Below are 12,426 nucleotides of genomic sequence, written 5' to 3'. Positions count from 1 at the left end.
AGAGGTGGAGCGGCTGGTGAGGTGGATGAGTCTGGCCGCTGAGTTCAGGATGGTCTGAAGCGGGGAGAGCCTGCACTGGGGTAGGCCGGTGAGGAGGGAGTTGCAGTAGTCCAGGCGTGAGATAATCAGGGAGTGTACTAGTAGTTTAGTGGTGTCTGGGGTAAGGAAGGAACGTATCCTGGCGATGTTCCGGAGGTGGAGCCTGCATGTGTTTGTGAGAGATTTGATATGAGGTTGAAAGGAAAGGTTTGAGTCCAGAATGACGCCAAGGACCTTGGCTTGCTGGGCGGGATTGATGGTGGTGTTGTTGGTAGTGATGGAAAGGATGGGGGGGGGGGCGCGGGCTGGGGGGAAGATGAGAAGCTCGGTTTTGGAGAGGTTGAGTTTGAGGAAATTGAGCGACATCCAGTCAGAGATGTCGTTTAGGAGGTGAGTGATGCGGGCGGAGAATGAGGGGGTGAGGTGAGGGGTGGATAGGTAGATTTGAGTATCATCAGCATAGAGGTGGTAATTGAAGCCGTGGGAGTGTATGAGTTTGCCAAGGGAGGAGGTGTAGATGGAGAAGAGAAGGGGTCCAAGGACAGAGCCCTGGGGGACCCCAACAGAGAGGGGGAGAGAAGGGGAGGTGGCACCATTGTAGGTGACACTGAAGGAGCGTTGGGATAGATAGGACGAGAACCAGGAGAGAGCGGTGTCTCTGATGTCAAGGGAGAGTAGTTTATTAAGGAGGAGGGGGTGGTCGACTGTGTCAAAGGCCGCAGAGAGGTCTAGGAGGAGGAGGACAGAGTAGTCGCCTTTGGCTTTGGCGGTTAGTAGATCGTTGGTGATTTTGAGGAGGGCAGTTTCGGTGGAGTGTAGGGGACGGAAGCCGGACTGTAGTGGGTCAAGGAGGTTGTTGTCATCTAGGTGGGCGCTTAGGCGATCGAAGACCAAGCGCTCAAGGAGCTTGGAAGTGAGTGGCAGCAGGGAAATTGGTCTGAGGTTGTTGAGGTCAGTGGGGTCCAGAGAGGGCTTTTTGAGTATGGGGGTGATGTGCGCATGTTTTAGGGGGGAGGGGAATACGCCAGTAGAGAGGGAGAGATTAAAGATGTGGGTAAGGGAGCGGATGAGGGAAGAGGGGGGTGACCGGAGGAGTTGAGAGGGGATAGGGTCCAGGGGGCAGGTAGTGAGACGGGCTTCTGAGAAGACTCTGCTGACTTCCTCAGTGGTAGTAGGGCTGAAGGAGTGCAGTGATGGGGGGGTTACGGTAGGCAGGGCCTTGGGTGTGGTGGGGGGCAGTGCCGTTGCGAGGTCAGAGGAGGGGAGAGATGAGGGGGTGATAGAAGGGGGGAGGCTAGATGGGGAGGTAGATTGCAAGTTGACTATGTCCTTGCGGATAGCGTCAATCTTGCTGTGGAGGTGAGTGGTACTGAGTGGAGGAAGGGGGGGAGAGAGCAGGGAGTTGAAGGTGGAGAAGAGTCGGCGAGGGCAGGTGGAGAGGGTGTTAATCAGGTTAACAAAGTAGGCCTGCTTGGCGGCGTGGAGGGAGGAGGTGTAGGTGAGGAAGGCAGATTTGTAGAGGGAGAATGTATGAGGGGACCTGGTTTTTGCGCCATAGTCTCTCCAGCGCACGACTGCGGCGTTTGAGGCGTTTAGTGTGGTCGTTCTGCCAGGGTTGGAGTGGTCTGGGTTTGATGTTGCGTGTGGTTAGGGGTGCCAGAGAGTCTAGTGTAGCTGATAGTGAGTCGTTGTACGTGGAGGTGGCTAGGTCAGGACATGACAGTGGAAGGATGCTGTCGTGTAGGCGGTCGGCAGCCGAGTGGAGGGGGGCCGGGTGCAGGTTGCGGAGGTTGCGGCTGGTGATGGTTTGGCGCACTGGGGGGGGGGAGTTGGGGGAAGGGGAGGTGGAGAACGTGAGGAGGTGGTGGTCGGAGAGAGGGAAGGGTGTGTTAGAGAACTGGTTGAGGGTACAGAGGTGGGAGAAGACGAGGTCCAGGGTGTTCCCATTGATGTGGGTGGAGGATTGGGTGTGTTGTGTGAGCGCGAAGGAGGAGGTTAGGTGGAGGAGTTGGGAGGTAGCTGGGGTGTTGTCATTGATGGGGATGTTGAAGTCCCCGAGGATGATGGTCAGTAGCTCAGAGGAGAGGAAGAAGGGAAGCCAGGCGGCGAAGTCATCCAGGAAGCGGGCTATGGATCCAGGGGGCCTGTAGATCACTGCGATCCTTAGGGGGGTGGGTGAGAAGAGCCGGATGCAGTGAGCTTCGAAGGAGGAGAAGGTTAGGGAGGGGGGGTTAGGGAGGACCTGGAAGGTGCTCAGCGGTGATAAGAGCAGGCCGACACCACCACCTTTGTGACTGCTCAGTCTTGGTGAATGGGACCAGATGAGACCTCCATGGGAGAGTGCCGCAGGGGAGGTAGTGTCAGTGGCCTGTATCCAGGTTTCGGTGATGGCTAGGAGGTTGAGGGAGCGGGAGATAAAGAGGTCATGGATGGCAGTTAGTTTGTTGCAAACCGAAAGGGCGTTCAGAAGTGCAACCGAGAGAGGGGGGATGGATGCGGGGAGGAGGCGCACAGGTATGAGGTTGAGGGGGTTGCGGCGGCTGGCGGGGGCAGGGGGGTCCCTGGAGGGGGGGAGAGGTGGTGACATTATTATTACATGACAGGGGTCTCCAAGAGTTCTAACCAAAGGGCCAGATTGCTGTCCCAATTTTAGGGGGGGTCAGACTGTAGCCAGTAGGAGAAGAAAGTGTCTTCTCAGGATGTAAAAGCACACTGAACAATCCAGAAGAAGAGACCAGTGAGAGCACAGAAAGAGGAAAAAAAAAGGGGAGGAGGGGGCAGGACAACTGAGGGCAGGGGCAACAAGAACACACTTGTCATCCAGAGCAATTACGCTTTTCAGGGGAACTGGGTATAAGGATCCCAAGATCTCTTCCCTTGGGCCCGTCCTATAAAGAGATTCACTTAAACACATTCAGGTGGGTCGACGGTGTAGGGAAAGTTTGACAGCCCACAAAATTCAAGCAGATTTAAAAATTTGCCAGTACAGGAGAGTTCGAGCCAGAAGAACCATGTTTCGGAACATTTTTTCATTCATGTCTTTAATAGAGCTAGTCAGACCTCCCATTTCCCTAATGTGCTCAACTTTGAGGAACCACTGCCGTAAAGTAGGCAGGTTTGATGATTTCCATAGAGGCACAATGCACACACCCAGGCGGTGTTAACTAGATGTCTCAGCCCCAATTTCATGGTGGACAATGGTATCGCGTCATGGTGCAGTAGGTAAAAGGAAGGTGTGAATGGTAGGGTCCTGTCAGTAAATTTTCACAATGATCGTATGCACTCCGTTCCAAAATGCATTGAGCCCCAGGCAGGACCAATTGAATCCACTTTACAGGAGATCTCAGTCCAGTAGTACTGGTCAGAAGTGAGGTTGGGGTTCTAATACAGTTGTGTGCAAAAGTTTGCACACCCTGTCAGAAATTGCGAAATTTTGTCATTGATACTGAAAATATGACTGATCAAGCTAAAAAGTGCTCTTTTATTGAAGGATGATGACCATATGAAGCCATTTATTATTGAATAGTTCTTTGGCTCCTTTTAAAATCATAACAGAAATCACCCAAATGGCCCGGATCAAAAGTTTCCCTCCCCTGGAATGTTTGGCCTTGGTACAGACACACAAGGTGACACACACATGGTTTAAAATGCCAATTAGAGGTTAATGTCCCACATCTGTGGCTTTTTAAATTGCAATTAGTGTCAGTGTATAAATAGTCAATGGGTTTGTTAGCTCTTACGTGGAAGCACTGACTAGGCTAGATACTGAGCAATGGGGATAATAAAAGAACTGTCAAAAGTCCTGCGTAACAAGGCAATGGAACTTTATAAAGATGGAAAAGGACATAAAAAAGATGTCCAAAGCCTTGAATATGCCAATCAGTACTGTTAAATCACCTATTAGGAAGTGGAAAGTTCTGGGATCTCTTGATACCAAGCCAAGGTCAGGTAGACCAAGAAAGATTGCAGCCACAACTGCCAGAAGAATTGTCTGGGATTCAAAGAAAAACCCATAGGCAACATCAGAAGAAATACAGGCTGCTCGGGAAAAAGATGGTGTGGTTGTTTTTATGGAGTACAATCCAGTGATACTTGAACAAAAATGAGCTGTTTGGTGGAGGTGCCAGAAAGAAGCTTTTACTGCACCAATGCCACAAAAAAGCCCGGTTACAATATGCCTGACAACACCCTGACATGCCTAACTGGGCCTTCTTGTGTCACTGATGCAGTAAAGGCTTCTTTCTGGCACCTCCACCATGCAGCTCATTTTTGTTCAAGTGTCATCATATTGTGCTCCTTCAAAACAACCACACTGTTTTTTTCCAGAGCAGCCTGTACTTTTCTTGTGGTTACCTATGGGTTTCCCTTTGTATCCCGAACAATTCTTCTGGCAGTTGTGGCTGCAATCCTTGGTCTACCTGACCTTGGCTTGGTATCAAGAGTTCCCCGAACTTTCCACTTCTTAATAGGTGATTTAACAGTACTGATTGGCATATTCAAGGCTTTGGACATCTTTATATGTCCTTTACCATCTTTATAAAGTTCCATTACCTTGTTACGCAGGAATTTTGACAGTTCTTTTCTGATCTCCATGGCTCAGTATCTAGCCTAGTTAATTCTTCCACGTAAGAGCTAACAAACTCATTGACTATTTATACACTGACACTAAATGCAATTTAAAAAGCCACAGATGTGGGACATTAACCTCTAATCGGCATTGACACCTTGTGTGTCACCTTGTGTGTCTGTACCAAGGCCAAACATTCCAGAGGAGGGAAACCTTTGATCCGGGCCATTTGGGTGATTTTGTTATTATGATTTAAAAAGGAACCAAACAACTATTTAAGAATAAATGGTTTCATATGATCATCATCCTTCAATAAAAGCATTTTTTGGCAGATCAGTCATATTTTCAATATTAATGCCAAACTGTCACAATTTCTGCCAGGGTATGCAAACTTTTGAGCACAATTGTATCTGTTCCTTAATTTCCCTATACTAAATACTTTGATACCAAGACATGTAGCTCTTATAATAATGTGTAACTTAAGGCAGTTGCTTGTGCACAGAATGAAGAAGATATAGAAACTCTCAGATTTGTTCTGCTGCCTGTGTACTCACTGGGGAAATTTCTGTTCACTTCTTGTCTTCATGACAACAGTGCCACCTAAACAGGGTGCACGGAGAAATTTCAAAACATGGACACAAGCAGCAATTAAATGTTGACAGAGGTTCTAAATTTTCCCTATTCTATTGACAAAATGCTTTTTGTGTTGAGATTTTTATAGTCTTGTGTTGGGGAGATTTCCCCCTCACTTCCTGTCTGACAGAATTGCTTCTGGAACAGGAAGTGAGGGCTAATCTCCGCAAACTGGAGAAAAGGAAAATCCTGAAAGAGAATTCTAACCTTAAATCTATGACTAAAACATAGTGTGAGTATCACTTTGATACTTGGTTTAGACACAACAGAAACACGTCCAATTCTGGGACATCCAACAAAAACTATACTAACAAACAGATTAAGGAGGATGTAACCTAGAGTTACATAAATGTGTAATTCTATAAAGCCTTGCAGAAAAAACATGTTTTATCAAGCAGACCCTCCCTCTAAGGCATGATCTTTCCTATCCAAAACCATCCAGTGGAGAAGACCTTGAAGACCAAATCTGATTTACTTACCAAAGTGTAAGAGCTATATTCACAGCAGCTAATAGATGGGAATATAGTCAGAAATTTTGGAAGCCTCTCAGAAATAGTTTCCATCACCTACGGACAAAACAAAATTGTTAAACATCTAGATAAAGATCAGATTCTTCTACATCTGGGGTATCGAATTTAAATTCAAGGGGGTCCAGTCTCTTAAATTTTCTTCCAGTCGAGGCCCGAATCTCATGTTTGTGCTATGACATCCTTGTGCCCTCTTACATTAGGTATCCCCATCAAATCAACCACTTACATCAGGTTTCTGCAGCAGAAGGCCCCCTTACATCAGTTGTCCCCATTAAAGTGTCTCATTACATAAGGTTCCTCCATTACAGCGACCCCCTGACATTAGTTGTCCCCATCAGAGTGTTTCATTACATAAGGTTCCCCCATTACAGTGACCCCCTTACATCAGTTGTCCCCATCAGTGTCTCATTACATAAGGTTCCCCCATCACAGTGACCCCCTTACATCAGTTGTCCCCATCAGTGTCTCATTACATAAGGTTCCCCCATCACAGTGACCCCCTTACGTCATTTGTCCCCATCAGTGTGTCTCATTACATAAGGTTCCCCCATCACAGTGACCCCCTTACATAGGGTGTCCCCATCTGATTGTAACAATATTTACTACATCTCTAATTTATTCCAACAAGATGGTCTTTCTGCTCTATCAGTGGTTGTACAACCTTCAATAATAACCTCAATGAAAAGAAGGCGAACTATAGTGTGGATAAAACCCAACAGTAAAGCTTCATACTTTCCGGCTATGTGTGCCACGGACAGCAGTGGACTGTTGGCCACATCTAGCGATTTTCAAAGAAGCATAGATGTAATGTGTGTTCAGAGCAGATCTCAGGTCATGGGAACTACAAGAAATGACCTACTCTTGGGGAGTCTTCAGGCTTACTGTTTCGGGGCTTCTTGGGAGCATTGTATTGCTGTAACCCCATAAGGGACTATACCTTTGGAATAGTGATCAGAGCCACTAGTATGATTTTAAGCTGTAATGTATTTTTTAATAACAATTTTGCACAAAAAAGTATATGAAAAAAATGTTTTCAGGGACATACAGTGCCCAACATAAATGAGTACACCTCTTCTGAAAAGTAAGATTTTCATCAATATCTCAATGAACACAAGAACAATTTACAACATTCTGACATAACTGCGTGTTATAGAACATTTGTTTAGCTCATTACATGAAAGGTCAATAAAACTTAGATTACAAAATCTTCAGTTTTACTCAAATTAGTTGATACAAAAATGAATTCACCCCACAACAAAACCTACTCCATCTGGTATTTTGTTTGACCTCCAGGATTTGCAAGGACAGCACCAAATCTTCTAGGAACGGAATGAACAAGTTGGCGACATATTGCAACATCGATCTTTTTCCATTCTTCAAGAATGACCTCTTTTAGAGCCACTTGGCCACTGAATCCCTTTCACCCTGTTCTTCCTCAGAAATGCACCAGTGGCCTAAATGTGTGTTTTGGATCATTGTCATGCTGGAAAAGTGCACGACAACCAACGGCACGGAGTAATGGTAGCATCTTCTCTTTCAACATAGAGCAGTACATCTGTGAATTCATGATATCACCAGTGAAATGCAGCTTCCCAAAACCAGCAGCACTCATGCAGCCTCACAGAAGGACACTACCACCACCATGTTTCTCTGTAGACACCATGCATTTTCTTTGTTCTCCTCACCTTTGCGACATCAAACAGTTTTGAAGCCATCAGTTCCAAAAACATTTATCTTGGTCTCATCACTCCAGAGTACAGAATCCCAGTAGCCTTCACTTTCAGCATGGACCCTGTCAAATTCTAGGTGGGCTTTTTTGTGTATGGGTTTAGGAGAGGCTTCCTTCGTGCATGACACTCATGCATGCCATTCTTTTGCAGTGTATGCCATATTGTGTCTCGGGAAACAATCACCCCGGTTTGGCTTTCTACTTCTTTAGCCAACTGCAGTAAACTTGCATGGTGATTTTCTTCAACTTTTCTGATCAGAAGATGCTCCTGTTGAGGTGTTAATTTCCGTGGACAGCCTGGACGTCTCCATGAGATGGTTGCAGTTCCATCTTTGTTACATTTTTGTATCACTTTTGCTACAGTATTCTTACTGATAAGTAAAGGTTTGCTGATCTTCTTGTAGGCTTCACCTTTCTTGTGTAAAGAAATTAATTTCTTTCTCAGGCCTTGTGACATTTCTCTTCCCTGTGGTGCCATTGCTGACAACATGAAATGGGAGGGGTTTTCTTTGTTAAGTAACGCCCTTTTATAATCACCTGTCTGCTGGACACCTGTTTAATGAATAATTAGACTCACCTGGAGTGGAATTCTTGTTAATTAGGATTTTGTTGTCTAAAATTTAACTTTGCTCCTAAGACTTTCATTGGGGTGTATTCATTTTTGCAGCATGGTCTTGGATGAATTTGTTAGGAAAAATAATTTTTTTGTGTGTGCAAATGACCAAGTTTGCAATCAATGGCCGGCATTTGTGGGAGTGTTTTGTAGAATAGTGTCCCATAGAAAATGTTGATTCTGGAAGGAAAGTAAAGGTTTTCTGACAAATCTGTTGGGGTGTACTCATTTATGCTGAGCACAGGGGAGGACTGACCATTTGGAAACTCGAGCACTGCTCGAGGGCCTGGGGTCAGTAGGGGGCCCCATGAGATGCCCCTGGTATCTTTTTCACAGGCTTTTTTGAATTTGGGCAAGGACACAGGGGCCCCATGATCCCCTATTGCCCGGGGGCCCCATGAGTTGTCAGTCCGCCCCTGGCTGAGCATTGCATGTGATGTCATGTTAGCCATATTAAAGTCCCAAAGGGGGTTATTCCTTTTTCTAAGGCTTACTGTGTGAAGTCTCCATTACATTTTTTTCGTTCCTTGCACTCCCTCACCTCGTGTCGGCAGTAGATGGTAGAGCTGATAGAACCAAATACTAAGTGACATCAGGGTCATATAGTGGACTAGACGTGTGCAGTTCGTTTCATTCAAAATCAAAATTTGGACAACATTTTTGTTATATGGAGATGGATGTATCCGACTTTCCGAATTACAATAGTAACGAATGTAAATTAATTTGAAATAACAAAATGACATTTTATCCAAAATTCGAATAAGATTTCATTTGAAAACAAAATCAAAGTTGAAATATAAACATATTGCTGACTATTGATTTCCTTCAAAGACTATGGGGTCCATTCTATGAAGAGTTAACAACTGAATGAATGTGGTAAAATAACGCATGCGGTAAATCTTTTACAAATGTGCAATTCACTAAGATTTTGCGGTAAATAACTCATGCGGTAAAATATTGATATTGCGATAATTACCGTATATTTTGATGCGGTAATTTATCGCACAGTAACTGGTTGTTAAAGAGGCCAGCCGACCGAGCCCTTAACAACAGATGACTCTTCAGCAGTCAGCAGGTTTCCCGATGGCAGCTGAATGTAAAAAAACAACAAGAATTGCCGGCAATTATAAATTAATTAAAAAAAACAGAGTGGGGTTCACACCCCCCCCCCCCCCATCGATGCCAAGCCCTTCGGGTGACACCAAAAAATTACCAAAAAAGTGTCATGGGGGGTCCCCCCCAAAATCTATACAGGATAGGGTATACAGTTGCAAGAAAAAGTATGTGAACCCCTTGGGATTACGTGGAGTTTTGCATGAATTGGGCATAAAATGTGCTCTGAACGTCATCTAAGTCACAACAATAGAAGAACACAGTCTGCTGAACATAATACTACACAAACGTTAGATGTTGCCATGGTTTAATTACACATAACATGTAAACATTCACAGTGCAGGGAGGAAAAAGTATGTGAACCTTTGGACTTAATAACTGGTTGACCCTCCTTTGGCAGCAATAACCTCAACCAAACGTTTCCTGTAGTTGCAGATCAGACCTGCACAACGATCTGGAGTCATTTTGGACTACTCCTCTTCCCAAAACTGTTTCAGTGTAGCAATATTCTTGGGATGTCTGATGTGAATCGCTCTCTTAAGGTCATGCCACAGCATTGCAATCGGGTTGAGGTCAGGACTCTGACTGGGCCACTCCAGAAGGTGTATTCTGTGCTGTTGCAGCCATTGTTTTGTTGAATTACTTGTATGCTTTGGGTCATTGTCCTGTTGCATCATCCATCCTCTGCGGAGCTTCAGTTGGCGGACAGATGGCCGTACGTTTTCCTGCAAAATGTCTTGATAAACTCTGGGATTCATTTTCCCATCAATGACAACAATCCGTCCAGGCCCTGAGGCAGCAAAGCATCCCCAAACCATGATGCTCCCTCCGCCATGTTTTACAGTGGGGATGAGGTTTTGATGTTGGTGTGCTGTGCCTTTTTTTCTCCACACATAGTGCTGTGTGTTCTTCCCAAACAACTCAATCTTGGTTTCATCTGTCCACAGTATATTTTGCCAGTAGTGCTGTGGAACATCCAGGTGCTCTTTTGCAAACTTCAAACGTGCTGCAATATTCTTTTTGGACAGCAATGGCTTCCTCCGTGGTGTCCTCCCATGTACTCCATTCTTGTTTCATGTTTTCCTTATTGTAGATGTGTCAACAAAAATGTTAGCATGTGCCAGAGATTTCTGTAGGTCTTTAGCTGACATTCTGGGATTCTTCTTTACCTCATGCAGCATTCTGCGCTGTGCTCTTGCAGTCATTTTTACAGGACGACCACGCCTAGGGAGAGTAGCAACAGTGCTAAACTTTCTCCATTTGTAGACAGTCTGTCTTACCGTGGACACATGAACATCAAGGCTTTTGGAGATACTTTTGTAACCCTTTCCAGCTTCATGCAAGTCAACAATTCTTGATCGTAGGTCTTCTGAGAGCTCTTTTCTGCGAGGCATGATTCACATCAGACAGTGCTTCTTGAAACCAGTAAACCCAAAACAGGTGTGTGTTTTTTAAGGGCAAGACAGCTGTCAGCAACACATCCAATATCATCACCCTGATTGGAGTCAAGGTTGGCTCACTCCTGGCTCCAAGTAGCTCTGGGAGAAGTCATTAAGCTACATACATACTTTTTCCTCCCTGCACTGTGAATGTTTACATGTTATGTGTAATTAAACCATGGCAACATCTAATGTTTGTGTAGTATTATGTTCAGCAGACTGTGTTCTTCTATTGTTGTGACTTAGATGATGTTCAGAGCACATTTTATGCCCAATTCATGCAAAACTCCACGTAATCCCAAGGGGTTCACATACTTTTTCTTGCAACTGTAGGATAACTTTTTTTTTTTTTAATTGTTCAACTGGATGGACTTTTGTCTTTTTTCAGCCAAACTAACTATGTAATGAACTATAACCCTTATCCTACCATACCACATGCCCTTAACATGGTTCAGGGCTCCTCCCTCCCCAAAGCACCTTGCCCCCAAGTTGATGGGGACAAAGGCCTCTTCCCCGCAACCTTGGCTGGTGGTTGTGGGGGTCTGCAGGCAGGGGGCTTATCAGAATCTGGAAGCCCCCTTTAACAAGGGGGCCCCCAGATCCCACCCACTCATGTGAATAAGTATGGGGTGCCGAAGTAAGTGTAGTGTAAAAAACCACAGCAGGCAGTCTTTGACAAGTTCTTTGTTAAAAAAAATAAAAGAAACTGCCCCCCCCCCGGAGTAGATCCAATGTCCATCATGCTGCACGCCACCACTGCTGACCCGAAAAAGAAAACAAAACAAAGGCTCCACTCTCAACGCTGGCTCCCGCTGACAGCTCCGCCAGCCTGAAAGTTCTTAAATATCAAAGGGGTGGGGCCACCCAGTGACATCACCTGTGTTATCTCGCTCCCCTGTGACATCATCTACCCAGAAAGCCCCAGTGACACTGCCCCTTAGATATAACTGTCAGACCGGCAAAGCTGCCAGACGGCCAGTAGGTAGCATTGAGAGCAGAGCCTTTTTTTTTTCTTTTTTCAGATCAACGGCAGGCATCGTGATTGATGTTGGATCTACACTTGGGACAGTTTTTTTTTATTTTTGTTTTTTTAATAAAGGACTTGTCCCCCCTGTACCAAAGCAACCCCCCATGTTGGCGGTATGTGGCCTGGTATGGTTCAGGAGAGGAGGACTCGCTCTTTCCCCCCTTTCCAGAGCTGCAGGGCTGCATGCTCGGATAGGAGTCTGGTATGGATTTTGGTGGGACCCACACAACATTTTTTTAAAATTTCGCTGTGGGGGGTTCCCCTCAAAATCCATACCAGATCTGAAGGGCTCGGAATGGATGGAGGGAGGGGGGTGAAACCCCACGCTGTTTTTTAAATTAATTTAATATTGCCGGCAATTCTTGTTTTTTTGTGTTCTGATGACAGCTGTTGACTCATCTGTTGTTAAGGGCTCGGCGACCGGCTTCCTGATCAACCAGCTCTGAAAAAAACACCACATGTGATACCGCCAGCAAAACCCAGGTGATTAATATTGAATAGAAAGAATATAGCTGTCTTCTGAAAATTCAAATTTCAAAAAGAACAGAATAGAAAAGAATAGAGTAAAACAGAACCGAATAGAATAGAAAATAATAAAATAGAAAAGAATATAACGGAAAATTAGAATTGAAAATTAAGGAATATAATAGAAAAAAACATGAATGAAAATAAAATAGAATAGAAAAGAATAGAATAGTTACATAGTCTGGCCGAAAAAAAGACAAAAGTCCATCCA

The 12,426-nt window shown here is 45.1% G+C and overlaps 1 protein-coding gene across 1 annotated transcript in view; it reads right to left on the bottom strand.

The window, feature by feature from the left end:
- LOC149443313 (adhesion G protein-coupled receptor F3-like) overlaps positions 1-12,426 on the bottom strand; it is an 84,664-nt gene that overhangs the window by 704 nt on the left and 71,534 nt on the right. Inside the window, exon 12 of the mRNA XM_089655700.1 lies at positions 5,719-5,805. Within this exon, the coding sequence (XP_089511826.1) occupies positions 5,719-5,805 (87 nt within the window). The remainder of the gene's footprint in view (positions 1-5,718; positions 5,806-12,426) is intronic.

Source organism: Staurois parvus, unplaced genomic scaffold (assembly GCF_062004578.1).
Source record: "Staurois parvus isolate SC_StPar_1 unplaced genomic scaffold, SC_StPar_1.0 ptg000860l, whole genome shotgun sequence".
Classification (NCBI taxonomy): Eukaryota; Metazoa; Chordata; class Amphibia; order Anura; family Ranidae; genus Staurois; species Staurois parvus.
The sequence above is the reverse complement of the archived record's forward strand: the minus strand, read 5'-3'. Positions and strand labels throughout refer to the sequence as shown.